Genomic DNA, 17,870 nt, shown 5'->3' with positions numbered 1-17,870 from the left:
TTGTGCTTTAGATGCCAGACCAGTTTGACCAGGCAGTTGTGCTAAACCAGCTGCGGTACTCTGGGATGCTGGAGACGGTGCGGATTCGCAAAGCCGGGTATGCGGTCCGAAGACCCTTTCAGGATTTTTACAAAAGGCAAGAGAGAGCTCAATGGATGATCCTCTTTTTTTTTTTTTTTTTCAAAGGGGTGGGAGAAAACAAGTAACCCTAGCTCAAGGTGACAGTGCCCATCTCTGCATTGCAGGTATAAAGTGCTCATGAGGAACCTGGCTCTGCCGGAGGATGTCCGGGGCAAGTGCACAGCACTACTGCAGCTCTACGACGCCTCCAACAGCGAGTGGCAGCTGGGGAAGACCAAGGTACAGTGACAGAGACAACCAAACACCAGAGAGATGTAGGGTGATGCCCGTGAGGCATAGTGTTCCGAGATACTGCTCACCATTAGCTTTTTAGTATTTGGAAGAAGCTCACGTTGCCATATCCACTGCCATCTTTTGTCTTCCAAACACTGTTTTATGTGAAGTCCTTGACATCAGGGACAGTGTTTCCTCAGGAGACACACTGAAACATCTCGTCCCAACTTTTCTCCTATATATTCAAGCAGAGGACACATGTTGGCTGGTGAGTGTCTCAGGGTCACAAATGGACGAGGCAGCTCCCAAATTTCCAGAAATGAACCCCCACACCCCCCGCGCCCCAACCGTTCTAACTTTCTGTAACTGAATGTTGGATGGTGTTGCTGCTACTGCAGCAGCTGCTGTGCAAGAGCCAGCAGGCAGTTTGGAATTCTGCAGGTTGCCAAAAGCTCGGTCCAGACAGTGAGAAGTAAAATCTGCTTTGGAACATGTTGCAGTGGCAGAGGCCTTAAGCCACTTATGCTGGACAGAGATAAGTAGGAAGCAGTCTAGCCTGAACACCAAAAATCAGCCATGAAATCAGTTGAACGACCTCTTCTCCTATGTCAGGGAATTGCCAAAACCTCACTTGTTCCCAACTGCCCTCCAGGGCCTGATCACATGGGAAAGACACAAATATGACTCCGCACACAGAAATGCAGGCAGTGGAGATTACCTCTCCAAAGAGCTCGTCCTCCTGCCTGATCCTCCCACCCCTACACATGCAATGCAATGTGACCTGGGGCCTCTCACAGGCCAGGCAAGCACCCCATCTGCAGCTGCACCTCGGCCCTCAGAATTGCATTTGTAATGTCGATATTTTTATGCACATATAAGTTTTTAAAGCCAAGATCTCTGATTATAATCATTTAACAGGTGTGAAGAGAGGGTTTCCCCACAGCTGCACAGTGGTGCAAACCTGTAATCCCAGGGACTTTAGAGGCTGAAACAGGATGATCACAAGTTTGAGGCCAGTCTGGGCAATTTTGCAAGGTCCTGTCTGAAAATAAAAAACAAAAAGAGCTGGGAATATAGCTAAATGGTAAAGCAGCCCTTCAAGGACCTGGGCTTGATACATTGTAATACAAATAGAGTGGAGGGATTTCCTCCTCATAGCAGAATAACCTTTATCCAACTTTCCTGATTCTTCATCCTTTCTTGTCTTCTCAAGATTGAAGGGACTGTGCTGGACTATGAACTACATGTCCTGGCCCACAGTGAGATAAATCTTTAGAAACTCCAATAGCAATTTTATAGTCATTTTATGCCTATTGAATCTAGTATAATAACAAAAATAATGAGACTTGAATCTTTTGTATACACATGTGTGTGTGTGTGTATATATATATATATATATATATATATATATATATATATATATATATATACACACATATATATTTTATTATTATTTTTGCAAAACTGGCAATTGATTGAACTGAGGTTGCTCTACCACTGAGCTACATCTCCAACCCTTTTAAGTTTTATTTTGAGATAGAGTCTTGCTGAGTTATTGAGGCTGGCCTCAAAATAATGATCCTCCTGCCTTAGTCTCCTGAGCAGCTAGGATTACAGGTGTGTGCCACTGCACCCAGCCTTTTGTATATATTTAAACAAAAAAAATATTTATTTTTATTGGATTTCACAAACATAATTACTCCATGGCAGGCAGGAAGTTTAAAAAGCACTTTTCTAGAAAACATGACCCTATGAATTTGCAGTAGACAAAAAGAGAAGGAAAAAGCTTTGCCCACAAACAACAGTCCTAACTCAGAGATGCCTTCTTTCCCCCAACCAAGTTCCTTTCTTCTGACGTGCAACTTCCTCCTGGGCAGGTCTTCCTTCGGGAATCATTGGAGCAGAAGCTGGAGAAACAACGGGAAGAAGAAGTTACTCGGGCGGCCATGGTGATCCGGGCCCACATCTTGGGCTATTTGGCACGGTAAGAGCCATGCCAAGGGGAGAGGGCCTGTAAGGGGGTGTGGCTCCATTGGGGTAACCTGAGTCATTGGCATGGAGGGGTGTCCCAGGTCAGGCCTCTTAAGTAGCCACACAAGCAACCCAAGCCCAATAAGCCTGACCTGGGCGGAAGCAGGAAAGAGTTCATGCCACTTTTTGACATCTCGGTTGCAATTCTCATTAGAGGATTCTACCGAGATGCCTAAATTATTTGCCTAGTTGCACTGCATCCTATGCTGAAGCCACAGCACCTCTGTTTACTTTGGTATTGCAGGTTGACTGTACCTTGTCCAAAATGCGTGGGACCAGAAAAATTTCAGATTCCAGGATTTTTGGATTTTGGCATGTTTGCATGCACTGTACTGGTTGAGCATTCTAATGTGACACTCTGAAATCTAAAATGCTCCAGAATCTGATTGTCTTTTTGTTGCAGTGCTGAGGATTAAACACAGGGCCTCCCACATGCTAAGCATGCCCTCCACATCAAGAACCCAAAACTTTCTGAGCATTGTGTCAGCACTAGTTTCAGGTTTTTAGAAGAGGGATGCCCACCCTGTATCATTTTGTCCATGTATTCTCTAGTTGTTTGGAGAAGGAGGCACCTCCTTTTAACTGCATTTTAGTTCTCTCCACTGTGTGTAATAGCAGGCCATGTGAAGCTTCACACAACCACACAACCACATTTTCTGAAATAGAGTGCTCTCTATGATGGTATTTTGCTTTGTTTGTTTTCATATGAACAGGAGAATATATCATATCTACTTGGGTTCTGTTTACCCAGCTTCCTGCTGGGCAATTGGAAGTCAGTGTTAGGGGTTCTGTGTTTATTTAGCCAAGATAGTGATAGAGTTCTGACTTGTTTTGTTTATTATTCTTTTGTTTTCTTCTGTTTTGTTTTAGCCAAAGGGCCTCCTTGTTCTCTCCAGTCTCCTAATGAAAGTATCTGATGAGAGTATCATTTCAAAACTAAGTTCTCTCCTCTTGTCTTGAAACCTTAATGAAGCTCATTTGAATAACTCACAACCTCATTACTTCAACTGCTATTCTTTTCCTTTGCAGAAAGCAATACAGAAAGGTCCTTTGTGGTGTAGTGACAATACAGAAGAATTATAGAGCCTTCCTTCTAAGGAAGAGATTTTTGCACCTGAAAAAAGCAGCCATAGTGTTCCAGAAGCAACTCAGAGGTCAGCTTGCCCGGAGACTTTACAGACAACTGCTGGCAGAGAAGCGGGAACAAGAAGAAAAGAGGAAGCGGGAGGAAGAAGAAAAGAAAAAACAGGAGGAAGAGGAAAGGTGCGAAGTCTTTCTTCCTTGAATGAAACAACAGGACACATTTTGAGTTTTATGCTCAATCTCTCTCAAGAATTCCCAGTGGACACTGCAGAACCTACTATTGAAACAAACAGGAATTCTTGGCATCTGGAATGTAAAATTCCTTGGCAGTATTTGAAGCCCAGTTCTGTGCATATTTCTATTCACACATAGAATAGGGACCATGCCAAAGGCAGAGGCTACATTCTTCATATTTCTTAACTTGCATTTAGCAGAGCTTTTTAAAAGTTACATTTTGCTGGATATGGTGGTGTACACCTGTAATCCCGGCTACTCAGGAGGCTGAGGCATTGCAATTCAAAGCCAGCCTCAGCAACTAGCAAGGCCTTAAGCAATTAAACTGTCTTAAAATCAAAAAAAATAAAAAGGGTTAGGGAAGTGGCTAAGTGGTTGAGTGCCCCTGGGTGTAATTCCTGGTACCTAAATAAATAAAAAATAAAATTACATCTTGGACTGGGGATATAACTCAGTGGTAGAATGAACAAGGCCCTGGGTTCCACAAAAAAAAAAAAAAAAAAAAAGTAGATCTTGCTGAAAAATCATTCTATAATTATTATTGATTTTTATCTTCTTTTCTCTTTTCCATTTTTAGAGAAAAAGAGAGAATGAGAAGAGAAGCAGAGCTCCGTGCCCAGCAGGTGATGATTACTGTGACAGTTTGGCCTCTCCCTTATTTGCTTCCCTCCCACTGCAAACACTGAGTGTAGGAATGAAAACTGGGGGGCCGGGGTGGGGGGGAGGATAGATAGATAGGTAGAAGGAAAGAACAGCTTGAGGTTCAGTTTATGGTTCATTTTCTTACATGTTTCCATTGGGGAAAGCTTTGTGATTGTCAAATTTTATTGTGATCACAATAGCATAGTTTCTTGAAGCCAAGGAAAACCGCTGTATTATTTGCTAGGATTGATCCACAGACAGAGTGGATTAAACAATGGAAACTGAGTTTCTCACAGTTTTGGAGGGTGGGAGTCCAGGATCAGGCTTGGTTTTTCCTGAGGCCTCATATCTTGGACTTGCAGATGGCCACCTTCTCGCTGTGTGGGCACATGGGCTCTCCTCTATGTTTGCACTTCCAAGGTGTCTATGTGTCCTTATGTCTTCTTATAAGGGCACCATCAGGTCAGATGTGGGCCCACTCTAAGAGCCGTCACCTCTCTATACGTGCTGTCTCCAAGTACAGTCACATCCTGGGGTGTTGAGCAGTACGGAGGCACAGTTCAGGCCATGGCGACCATATTTCATCATAGTTGAAAAGAAGGAAGATGCTGGTGGGTTTTGGTAGTGCGACATTCTAAAACCCACCTTCCCGTTGTATTCAGGAGAAAGAAGCCAGGAAGCAGCGAGAGCTGGCGGCCTTGCAGAAGAGTGGCAAGGAAGCCGAACTGACCCGGGAGCTGGAGAAGCAGAAGGAAAACAAGCAGGTGGAAGAGATCCTGCGCCTGGAGAAGGAGATCGAGGACCTGCAGCGCATGAAGGAGCGGCAGGAGCTGTCCCTGACCCAGGCCTCCCTGCAGAAGCTGCAGCAGCTGCGGGATGAGGAGCTCCGGCGCCTGGAGGACGAGGCGTGCCGGGCTGCGCAGGAGTTCCTCGAGTCCCTCAACTTCGACGAGATCGACGAGTGCGTGCGGAACATCGAGCGGTCCCTGTCTGTGGGCAGCGAGTTTTCGGGCGAGCTCAGTGAACTTGCCGAGAATGCCAGCGCCGAGAAGCCCAACTTCAACTTCAGCCAGCCCTATCCAGAGGAGGAGGTGGATGAGGGTTTTGAGGCCGACGACGACGCCTTCAAGGACTCCCCCAACCCCAGTGAGCACGGCCACTCGGATCAGCGGACAAGTGGCATCCGGACCAGCGACGATTCCTCCGAGGAAGACCCCTACATGAATGACACAGTGGTGCCCACCAGCCCCAGCGCGGACAGCACGGTGCTGCTCGCCCCCTCCGTGCATGACTCGTCCAGTGGCGAGTCCACCTACTGCATGCCCCAGAACACTGGGGATCTGCCCTCCCCAGACGGCGACTATGACTACGACCAGGACGACTACGAGGATGGCGCCATCACCTCTGGCAGCAGCGTGACCTTCTCCAACTCCTATGGCAGCCAGTGGTCCCCAGACTACCGGTGCTCCGTGGGGACGTACAACAGCTCTGGGGCTTACCGGTTCAGCTCCGAAGGGGCGCAGTCCTCGGTGAGTAGCTTGGGATATGGAAGTGCTCCACCTTCTCACCCCCTTGTCATCTGTTCCCTTAAGACACACATCTAGAACCAAAGATCAGAGTCCTGTGTTTGAAGGTAATTAAACCCCTTTCTCTTTCCAAAGGCCATTTGAATTATAAGTGATACTTTAATGTGCTGGTGATGGTTGGAGCCCAGAGCCCAGAACTGAATTTTGCCCAGGACCTTAGAAAACGGGCATTTTAAATGGAGCCTTAGGTTTGTTTTGCTGCAGACACACCCCAAACTGGAATCAAACTGGCCATGGGCATATTGAGAACTTTCTTTACAGTAACTTCACAATCCATACCACACTATGTGATGTTATCTTGTACTGGTTGTAAGGGAGGAATTTTTTAGTTTAAAAATGCTCTTTCCAGTTTCTAATGTTATTTATAGTTTACTTTCATTTTTCCCCCTTTGGTCATGCATTAAATGCTGTCTTTACTTTCTAAGACTTGAAAGTGTTTTAGCATAGTAATTTAAAGGAGATTTAACTCTTGCATGGTTTGATTAAAATTATACCCTTAAAGAACAGTGCTCTTTTTAGAATCAAGCCTTTGGATTAAAGTCTATCTTGTGTTTTAGGTTTCAGTTCAACTGACAGTTTGACCTTAAAAATTAGTATTTTGTTATTCTGAATTCCTTTGCCACACTCCATTGTAATGTTATGAGCTTAGAGTGAACTTTTTGATCTGTCATTTTTTGATGTTTACCTATGCTGGTATTTCCATTGCTTGATTTCCATCCTTTCTCAACATTAATGTTCTCTTTTCCTCTTTCTCTAGTTTGAAGATAGCGAAGAAGACTTTGACTCCAGGTTCGATACAGATGATGAACTTTCTTACCGGCGTGACTCTGTGTATAGCTGTGTTACACTGCCTTACTTCCACAGCTTTCTGTACATGAAAGGTATGACCTACAGCCCCAGAGCCTGGGCCAAGGTACAGCAGTGGGAAATGGATTTTGCCTTCCCTGAGCTGGTTGATGGGCCTGGGAAAGCCACTCCACTGTGCCTCTCCTTAGAGTTATATGGCTTAAGCAAATGGGAACACCATGCTGGGTTGGCTTAAGGATGGTTGTGGTCTTGCTATGATGAGCATGGCTCTGGCACCCCTGGTTTGGTCCACAGTGATGGGACAAAGAGTTTGCAACCACTGAGTTCATTTTCAGCCCCTCTCTCCTGTCTGTTGCTGCCCCCTCTCACTCATTCTCTTTCTCTCACACACACAAAGACAAATGTGTGTGTTGTTATGGCTAGAAGTGACAGACTGCATTTCCTCATGCACAGGGTGTTAGAGAACCTAAAAAGGTGATGCTCTGGGGGGCAAGGATTAAAGATATGACAGGGCCACAGTTTGCTTAAAGCATTCACTTCCTGAAGAGGATTTTCCTTTAATTGCTATTAAATGCTGAATATACTATATTGGACTTTAGCACTTGGGAACCCTAAGCCTTATACCATTTGGAAAATGTTTTACTTAGGACCTGGCACTCATGCCTTGTTCCTGTTCCTGGCTCTCCCAGCCTCTCAGGGGCAGGCAAAAAGAAAAACTGTTTGGTAGGAGTTTTACTTGGGTGGCCAAGAGGGAACCCTCATTTCTCACATGATCCTGGACTCAATGGGAAAGTCAAGAACGTGGGGACAAGGCAGAACAGGAACCAGCCTCCCCTGGTGCTGTCTGACTCTGCTGCCCTTTCTTTTCTCTCCTTTTCCTGCTTTCTCCCATCAAGTGTTTTGTCTTCTCTAGTCTCTGTGTGTGTATGTGTTGGCGGGGTGGAGGTACTGGGGATTGAACCCAGGACCTTGTGCCTGCAAGGCAAGCACTCTACCAACTGAGCTATATCCCCATCCCCTCCAGTCCTTTTTTTCACTTTTTTTTCTAGTGCTATTTCCTTCTTTCATTCTTCCTTTTTCTCCTCTTCTTTCCCTTGAGAAACTTTTATTCTGCCTCCTTTCCCTGTTTCCTCTTGATTTTTGTTTGTGTAGTTTTTGCTTTGGGATGCTTTCTTTCCTTTCCAGTTTGTTTCTCAGCTCTTGGCATATTTATCTTTTCCATATGTCGTCTTTTGCCCTCCTTAATGTTTTCTTCTGCCTTTCCTGTGGTTTTCTTTTCATTTGATTTATTTTTGCTATGTCTGCTGCCTTTGTAATACAGGAGTCTGATGATTAATATCAGTCCTTCTCTTTTTTAAGTTCTCCATCCTCTGCCTCAAATCCAAAGTGCTCACAAAACCCCCACCAGGTTTGATTTAGGGGAGACTTGCCTGAAGTCACTGGTTGCTAAAGGTTTTTATAGGAGTGTTAAAATACATTGGGGGATCTTAATCAAGATGTGTACCCACATTGGAACCCCTGATATGTGAAAATATGTAATCACAAATCAGAACCTAATGATCCAATCAATGTTTAATCATGGCATCTAAAGATTTTCTTAGACATTTCTCAGGTAGAATAAATATAAGCTTTTTATTGATATAATTCCTTCCCCAAATTAATTTCTAGTTCTCTAAATTTGCTTTAAAGTCTCCTATAATATCACAGTTGATTGCAATATTGGCATTGAAGCTGGGCACAGTGGCACACACATAATCCCAGCTACTCAGGAGGCTGAGGAAAGATGATCACAAGTTCAAGGCCAGCCTGGGCAGCTTAGTGAGACCTGTGTGAACATAAATAATCAAAAGGACTAGGGGTGTAGCTCAGTGGTAGAATACTCCCTGAATCAATCCTCAGTACCACAGCAACAAAACAGGCAAACAACTGAAAATATGTGGCTATGTAGCTTTGGTTTATTACATAGTTGTCTGACTAAAACTAAACGATTAGAAAAAGTAGAAAGTAGAACATTTAAATCAGAATTCAGAAAGGTAACTATTTTGGAGTATCTCTTATAAAAGTACATTACTGATTAAATATAGTATCAATTAATTTTTATCAAACTCTTGAATAAAATAGTGCCCAGAGTTTTCAGAGAAACCATAAGAAAAGAAAATACAGTCAGCACTCTGTACTCATGGACAAGGAGGAGGTTTCACCAGCCAAATAGCTTACTAAAGGTGTTTGCAGTTAGGAAATTAACAGCATTGGTCAGTTTCTCTATGTGATGCTGTATCAGAAGAACATGTAGAATCCTGAGGGAGGGCTAGCACTGGTACTTCTGGGAACAGAGGAGTGACAGGTTCCACACCAGTGGTGAGGGCTGCTGTGGTGACTGATGCTGTCTTTGACACAGCTGAGGGTGAATGCGATCATTTAACGAGCAGAACAACTTTGTACTACGGTTTTCCTTTGGACTTGTTTTGAGAAACCCAGATTAAAGTCACAAATCAAAAAATAGTAATAATGTTTCACTGGGAGTCCTTGGCAAGTTTGCTCTTGGTTAGGAAACAGCTCTGGAGTGTGACCACACAGGGATCTCAGCCAGACAAGCAGAGAGCAATTCAGAGGTGAAGAAAGCCGGCATCTGTGCACTGCAGCAAAGCCAGGGGACTTCTACCACCTCGTTGGTTCTGGTCTGAGGGTTAATTACACAACCATTGTCCCAGTCCTTGAGGAAAGATCTCGTTTTCCAATCTATAAAGTGTTATTTTTGCTTATTTAACTATCCATGTCAAATATCTCTTACTTTTATTACTGGGTGATCAAAGATTGAAATATGAGAAGTCTCATAATAAAGTGTTAAAGTAGATTCTGTCCTTCAGTATACTAGTTAAAACAGGTTTTTAAACAGTCATGGTATGATGTCACTCTTAAGCATCCTCAGGGAATCTGTAATACTAAGATAAAATTGTCCTGCGGAAAGGGTATTGAATTTTTTTTTTAATTCTGTGAAAGATAGATATCTGTATATTCTTTTAATTTTCAGGTAGAAAGTTTACTACTACACAAATTTAAGATGAACTTTCTCTTTTAAGGTCCAATTTCTCGGCTTTTTTTTTTTAATAATGTCATCTTATAGCTTCTCCTTTAAGCCATTTTCAGATAATGCTCTTTGAAAAAAAAACATGTTTATACATATATACCCTATATTTTTTAAATTCTTTATTTATTTATTTTGTGGTGCTAGGAATTGAACCCAGGGCCTCCTGGGCAAGCCATCTGCTACTGAGCTATCGCCCTCAAACACCATATTTTCTTGTTCTCTGTTAGACTTTATCACCAAATGATGGAATTCTTGTTCCACATTGACCAGATGTAGAAGGAAACATATAAAGGACACCATCTTAAAATAACTTCCCCACTTTGGGGGGCATTTGGAAGCCACCATCATCCATACACAGAAATGGTTCTAGACTCAGTCCTGGGTGGGAGTGTCAATTCTTTGTTGCCTTTCTGTGTGCTCGGTACAGTCTTCTCAGCTCAGTGAGTCAGCGCTGTTTAGTCCGTCAGGAGGGGCATCCAGCTGCTGTGAGACTGGACTCAGCATCTCCAGCCTTCCTTGAAGGGTTTCTGAGTTCAGCTCAGCCAGGCACGGTTAAAGACTGTCTGTGCCTTGAGACCTGTTACAGAAATTGTCCTCCTATGTGATTGACTTCTTAAACCTTTTCCTTTAAAACTTCCTCTTGGGGGAACAGGTGGCTTAATGAACTCCTGGAAGCGCCGCTGGTGTGTCCTCAAGGACGAAACCTTCCTGTGGTTCCGCTCCAAGCAGGAGGCCCTCAAGCAAGGATGGCTGCACAAAAAAGGTGGCGGCTCCTCCACCCTGTCCAGGAGAAACTGGAAGAAGCGCTGGTTTGTCCTCCGCCAGTCCAAGCTCATGTACTTCGAAAATGACAGCGAGGAGAAGCTCAAGGGCACCTTGGAAGTCAGGACAGCCAAGTAAGTAGATGAGCCTGAGTGTTGGCCCTTGGGCGGTGCTGTGCACTGCTATGCACTGCTTGTTAATTTGCACCAAAGGATAGAGTGCTCCCTTGTGCACGTTTCTTGCAGTAAGAGGCTCCACTAGGTGTTGAGTCTGATAATTCTGTTCAGTGCATTGAATTAGTAGGAATTTAAGACTTTGTGAATAGTTTGCCTTTTGTGGTTACACTCAGACATAGATCTCTCGTTGGGAAGGTGGCCCCTTGAATGTACAGTTAACCCACTGGAATTATGTTCGCATGCAGGAAAAATGGTGTGAATCTGCAGCTGTTGGTTGAGAGTCCTTTCATGGGTTACCCTGGCACTTTGAATTCTTCCTCGCTCTGGCTTAATTAGCTAAGTTGGGAGCAGACTGCCAGTGTTGTGAAATGGGTCATCTATCTTCTACCTATGTCCTCTAGCTAGCCCTCCCCATTCCCAGCAATAAGAGGAGCAAGACTAGCCTTTGAGTCCCACGGAACCACTCTTTCTGCCACCCTTTAGAGAACCAAGACTTTGGATTATCAAGGGCCTGTTATTTTTGTTAAAAACTAAATAATGTTATTAGAAAATACTGTTGATGCTAAGGGTACCTTATCTTCTTGGGTACTCAGGTACTAAGCGAATTTGTTTAAGAGTGATCTGTGACCGTACTCCACTCAAAACTGAGCGACTATAAATATTTAAGTAAGTGGTAAAGTAAACTTGGAGAGATCAAACTAACCCCGAAGTCATACAACTTAAAAATGAAATGTTGTTTCTCATCAGCCAGCATCAGTAACTTCAGAAAATTACTCATGGGCAATGGAAAGTTGAATGAGGAGAGGAAGGTCTTTTATGTATTGGCTTTAGGACAAATCATGAGTGCAGAAAGCAGCAGCACTTTGGACTTTTCCAGGCTGCTTCTTTGGGCTTACTAGGAACCAGTCTAGGTGTTTTGGAAATTCAAGTGCGAGTCCTACAGCAAGTGTCCACCGCATGGCACAGCCCTTCCAGCCTCACTGCCCACTCTCAGCCCACATACTGTGACGTTCCTCTTCATGGTTTCATAGTTGGGGCCACACCCCCAGCCCTTTGTAGATGTATAGGCTTAGGCATAAGGGTTGCAGGTTCAAGGCCAGCCTAGGCAACTTGGTGAGAACCCATCTCCAGATAAAAAATACAGAGGGCTGGGGGTGTAGCTCAGTGGTATAGCACCACTGGACTCAACCTCTGGTACTTTAAAAAAAAAAAAAAAAATTCCAATATGAAACTCCAGTTGTTCCAATTTCCCACAGTTGTCTCGTAAATGGAGGTGGTCTAGGTTGGTTTTATAGTTTCTTTCTTAAAATCAGAATCCAAACGAGGTCTGGACTTTGTCATAGGTGTTGACATTAGGTTTCTTGCTTGATAGACACCCCACTCCCCACATGGTGTCTTCCACTAGTTAGCTGCAGCTGAACAACTTCATTGGCCCACTGATTTCCAGGCCTCACTGGCGCCAGGCCAGTGCCTTATTGAACACATTCTTCATTCTCATTTTTCTTCTGTGGATTGGCTGTTAGACTTCCAGTTCAAGTCTTCTGCACACCAGTGCTCCATAAATGGCAGGGCTCTTTCCAGTTGTCGCTTAGGAGCATGAAATTCTTCAGGGGCAACAAACATGACCTGGCATATCCAGGGGTATGGCCGTAGACTGTTAGGGGTCACAGAATGGTGCTAGTCATCCCTCAGAGTCTGTAGGGTGTTGGTTACAGAGCACCCTGCCCCTCAGGGGCACCAAATTCAAGTTCCTTGTAGAAAAGGGCACAGTATCTGCATGTAACCTACACATCCTCTATAAATAATAACTAAAATGTAAATGCCGTGTAAATAGTTATACTGTATTGCTTAGGGTATGATGTAAAGAAGCAGCAAGTACGTGTTCAATACAGGTACAGGCTTTTTTCTGAATATTTTCAACCTGCTGTTGAGCAGACCACAGACACACAGGGCCAACAGTACTCATTTATTACCTAGAAGATTTCTATTAAGAGAAACTTCTAATCTGGTAGTTATGGTCCTAAGGTATTGTTTGTTTAGGAAAGGCAACATAAATGCTTAACCCCACCCCTCACCCCAGTTTCCAGGAAAATGAGTGGGTTCCCCTGCATGCTCCACTGATGGCAAGTATCCAAGTATCAGTTGAGCTCGTGCATTTTAATGTATTTAGTGGGTTTTCAGTCATTGCAGCTTTTCACAGGGATGCCTCTCCATGTTCCCTTGTCTTTCCCATGTCATCCTGGTAATTTTTAATACCTTCCTTGCTTTCTGATAGAAGATGTTCCCTACTCTTAAAATTCAGGCTGTAAAAACAAAGATCTCCTAAGTGTTTGCTTTATTACTTTGAACTTGAGGCTTTGGGCGGAGTCCTGAATTAGAGCCTAGCTGCATGATTGGAGCCCTGCCAACACAGGGGAAGCTTTTGAGTCCCTGGGCCTGCCTGTGTTATGAGTGCTTCCCAGGATTCTGATGGACCACTGTGGTTCAGAACCTTGGCCTCACAGCTAGATCACAGGGTCTTACCCCTACTTTCTACACGAGGTACCCAAGTTCCTAAGAGACAAGTGGGTCATCCAAGAACAATAGGCAGGTCAGTTTTTCCTGGGAATCATCTCCCTGCCCAGGAGACTGCATTGCTAGACCCACTGGGTCATGTTTCTCCTTCTACCCAGAGGAGGCCTTACAGACCCATCTGCAAATTCTGATCTTAATTTTTTAAAAGAATATATTTACCTTGTTTCAGTGATTATAGCAATATGCTTATTAGAATGGTCTTTCTACCAGTTAGACTGTTTAAGTTTTTACTGTGAGCAGCTCTACTGCTTTAGGTGTCAAAGCAAGCTGTCTTTATCCCCAAGACTGTTCTCCATCAAATATACTGCCATCTCTGATCTGGTGCCAACATCTGCTTGTGTTTTACCCTGATTTTGTTAATTCACCCTCCAGCATCTCAGGAGTTGTTTAGGGATAAGATCAAGACGATGGTGAGATCCAAAAATACCAAAGGCCTCTCTTCACCCAGTGGCCCCTGGTGGAAATAGTGTGTCCCTGTTGGGTGGACCACATCAAGACAGCAGCCTAGGCCTTTAACTGGGATGGAAAGCTGTTATCTTAGTGTGTTTGGGCTGCTGTAGCAGAATACCTCAGACTGGCTAATTTGTAATGAACAAAAATTTATTTGTCTCATAGCTGAGAAGTCCAAGATCGAGGGGAAGAAAAGGCAAAAAGAGATTTAATTTGCAGCCTCAGGTCTTTTAATGATCAGCATGAATCCATTCATGAGCCGGGGAGCCCTCCTAAGAGGTTCTCCTCAGCTCTGTTGCATTGGGCATGAAGTTTCTAACACCTGAGCTTTGGGGGACACATCAAATCATAGCTGCCATTATAAAGTAGGGAAAGAGATCAGATGGGAGCCACAGGAAAGCCTGTCTAGAACCGGAAGGGGAAAAGCACTGTGTAGCCAGTGTAAAAGAGGCCCTCTCTGGAGAAGCCAAGGGATACCACACACACAACACCATACCCTGCTCCTGGGGTCAGAGAGGAGCCTGGCTCCCCCTGGAGGTCACAAGAATCTTCATCATTTCTAAGAGAAAAATTAAAAAAGGCTGATAGAGGTACAGTGGTCCTACCAAATCCTGGTTCCACGATCCACAATTTTACCTGTGGTCGACGGCAATCTGAAAATATTAAACAGAAAATTTCATATTTTGGGGGAGAGACTGTTTATGTAGCTTTTAATTACAGTATGTTGTTAGAATTGTGCTTATTGTTGATTACCATTGTCAATCTCTTACTGTTCCTAATTTACAAACTAAGCTTCATCATAAGTATGTGTGTATGGATTGGGCATTTCTAACCCCCAAATCCAAAATGCTCCAAACTTTGTGAGTGCTGACATGATGCCACAAGTGGAAAATTCCACACCCAACCTCATGTGATGGGTCACAGTCAAAATATAGACAAAACATATACTAAAAATACTTTATAAACTACCTCCAGGGAACTCGGGGTCTAGCACAGAAGTAGGTTATATGCTTAGCATGTGAGAGGCCCTGGGTTTGATCCCCAGTACCCAAAGATAAAACAACTCTGGCTGTGTGTGGAAGGTGTAAAAGAAATATAAGTGAACTTCATGTTTAGACTTGTGTCTCATCCCTGAGACATCTATCTCATTATATACATGCAGATATTCCTAAGTCTGAAACACTTCTTATTTCAAGCATTTTGGATAAAGACTCTGCAACCTAGGAAAAATAGTCATCATAATAATTTGGATTCAGTAGTCTGATTTATGGTATCCATGGAAATCTGGTACTCCTGTGATAAGTGTGTACTATTGCATATAGTTTTTTTAGTAACAGTTTCAACCTAGTCATAAAAATTCCTTTTCTTGGTTTTTTTATTAGAAATTCTGTGTTCTTGATTTTTATTCATTGCTTTTGTTTCTTTGCAGAGAGATCATAGATAACACCAGCAAAGAAAACGGGATTGATATCATTATGGCCGATAGGACCTTCCACCTGATTGCAGAATCCCCAGAAGATGCCAGGTGGGGCCTGCACTGTCAACTTTCTCTTAACCACGTCCTTCCTCACAGGCATATGCAGCACACAGGGCACTGTTCACCTGCTTCGAGAAGTTTAACTGATGTTCTAGTTGGCTTTCTGTTTGTTCTGTCCTGCAGTCTTTAAACACAGCACAGATTTGGAACTTCGTCCTCATGTGCCCTGCACAACCCTCCTGTTTATCTTAGTTCAGGCTCTTATGGTCACTGGTAGTTGAGTGTAAACAAAGCTGAAAGCCCACTCTCTGGATGTTTCCAACTTTGAAAGCGAACAGCTTGTATGTGCACAAGGATCTAGGGAACAGAAGCATAATTTAAGCAAGGGCTGTTTAAATAAATGATAGTGCTTTGGAAATTAGAGGCTTTTAAAAATCTCTGTGCTAAAGTGTTTGAGAGACAAGATACTAAGTTAGTAGAAATGACTCTGTAGGAGGCAGTAGTTTAAGTATTTCATGTATATGAACTCACCGACAGTCCAGCGGGGTAAGTATTATCATTACCCACTATTTGTACTTTGCAGAGAAAGAGTTGAAGGTATGGGAAAAAATTTTGTAAGTTTACGAGCATCTGTTCGGATTGCATGTTTTTCTTCTTAGTGTATTTCTAATTAGATGTAATGCAAGGTTTTTTGTTTTTTTTTTTTTTTTTTTTTTTTTTTTTCTTCCCTTATTTTTGGTGGTGGGGGGTGCTGGGGATTGAACTCAAGGCACTCAACCACTGAGCCACATCCATAGCCCTATTTTGTATTTTTAGTTAGAAACAGGGTCTCACTGAGTTGCTTAGCTCCTCGCCATTGCTAAGGCTGGCTTTGAACTTGTGATCCTCCTAACTTAGCCTCCCAAGCTGCTGGGATTACCACGCCCAGCTTATAATGCAAGCTTTGTTCTATTGATGGAGGCATTAGGATTCCTACATTTCTTTCTTAAGGAGTTTGAATTTTGATTGAGATAAGAAAGGATTTCCCTATTGGCTGGGGCAGGTTGCCTATGCTTCTGGACCTCTGGTTTCCATGTTGGAATGCTGAGGACATGGAGCCCAAAGTTCAGAAGAAATGATTTTTGCTTTTCAGTGAGACATTACAAAGTCACATAGTAAGTGTGGCTCAGTGGAGTCTCTGTCCCCTCCATTCTGCTGCTTTGTAGGGTTATGTTGGATTGGAGGTGACTGTCCTCAATTCTGGGCAGCTCTAGGTTCCAATTTATGAGGGTAACATCCAGTGGCCAGTGTATTATTCTTCAGTTCTCATCCCAGAAGTCACTAGAACCCTCTGAGTTCTCAGGGCTTCTCACTACCCTTTGCCCTTTGAATGTTTTTAAGTCGATATAACCTCTCGATAGCAACGTTAAGGGTAAAGACACCAGAAAGTAATTCTTCCCATGGGAACAAACTGAAACCCTGGTTTGACTCATAAATTATAACACAAACTGGAAAAACAAGCAAACCTGAAATTACAGCACCATCATTCCGTCTGGGACTCCTAGAGACCTCGTGTGGTTTTTTGCGGTCCAGGGAGTGCCCACAGCTTTTTAGCTGAATTATAGACCCAGCGTTTGGCAGCTGTCCTGTCTGTTTTATGCTGTAATGAACCTGCTAAATTTAGCATCTGGGATATTTTAGCCAAGGACTTTTTCCCCCTGACCAGTGGAACACATTTTTAAAAATTCTTTTTTGGACTCCCAAGTTATAACTTGATTCAGTGAAGAAATTTTATAAGTTTAAGAGCATCTGTACAGATTGCACGTTTTTCCTCTTAGTGTATGTGTGTGCATGTGGCACACATCTTGAGTTTATATATTTTGCAATTTTGATTTAGGGAATTTTTGAGCTCAGCAATGACTGGAGGGTTGCCTTCTGCTTCACTAGCATTTGATGGGGCACGTCCATCTTAAGATGCTTTTCTTGTCTCCCTAAGCTGTTGTTCAGATTGAATGTTTTTAAGATCTTATTCACGTTTTCTCCTCCAGGAATCACAGGAGATAGATTTTAATTCTTTGCTATACAGCCTAATCTTTATTTGTGGGTGTTATTTTTTCACTTAAATATCCCATTGCATACCAGGTACTTACCCTTCTGTATTATTTAGTAGGAGCACACGTATATTGTTTGCAAACCCTTAGTAGGAGGATGATGACATAGCTTCTCTCTTACTTGTAACTTCTCACATGCTGTAGTTGCTTAATGCTAAATGAATAGATAGCCATTAGTGATCTTTTTCTTCATGAATGTCCTGATTTTTCTGAAGTTAACAAATATTTTTCCTTACTTTCTGTTTATGGTGAGGTTTGAAGTGAGAAATCTCATTTGAAATGAAGATGGGCAAGTTATCTGGTAGAAATAACTTTCTGCTTTCTACTTTAAGCTATTTTTTTCTTCTTTCCCACTCTCCAGTGGTTTTATTCACTTAAATAGAAATACTGGAGTATTTAAGGAGTAGAGAACAAATACCCAGTGCTGTGCTTAAATGGGCTTAGTTATAGTATGGACCTTCTTAACCTTGTAATTTATTTTCAAGAAGGGAAGGAGCCTGAATGGCCTCTAGGGTA

The 17,870-nt window shown here is 43.1% G+C and overlaps 1 protein-coding gene and 1 non-coding gene across 3 annotated transcripts in view; one reads left to right on the top strand and one right to left on the bottom strand.

Annotated features, from left to right (window-relative positions):
• The window catches only part of Myo10 (myosin X), a 206,216-nt gene that overhangs the window by 169,824 nt on the left and 18,522 nt on the right, over positions 1–17,870 (top strand). For both annotated transcript variants that reach the window (XM_076857320.2, XM_076857321.2), the window contains 9 exons: positions 12–136; positions 246–360; positions 2,232–2,338; positions 3,415–3,648; positions 4,280–4,325; positions 5,007–5,873; positions 6,688–6,811; positions 10,478–10,721; positions 15,217–15,312. In XM_076857320.2, coding sequence (XP_076713435.2) covers positions 12–136; positions 246–360; positions 2,232–2,338; positions 3,415–3,648; positions 4,280–4,325; positions 5,007–5,873; positions 6,688–6,811; positions 10,478–10,721; positions 15,217–15,312 — 1,958 coding nt within the window. The remainder of the gene's footprint in view (positions 1–11; positions 137–245; positions 361–2,231; positions 2,339–3,414; positions 3,649–4,279; positions 4,326–5,006; positions 5,874–6,687; positions 6,812–10,477; positions 10,722–15,216; positions 15,313–17,870) is intronic.
• On the bottom strand, positions 7,678–7,750 carry Trnaa-ugc (transfer RNA alanine (anticodon UGC)). The gene has a single exon. It is a non-coding gene; the product is annotated as a tRNA-Ala (tRNA).

This window comes from Callospermophilus lateralis, chromosome 5 (assembly GCF_048772815.1).
Source record: "Callospermophilus lateralis isolate mCalLat2 chromosome 5, mCalLat2.hap1, whole genome shotgun sequence".
Taxonomy (NCBI): domain Eukaryota; kingdom Metazoa; phylum Chordata; class Mammalia; order Rodentia; family Sciuridae; genus Callospermophilus; species Callospermophilus lateralis.
Note: the sequence above shows the minus strand (reverse complement) of the source record. Positions and strands in the feature narration are given on the sequence as shown.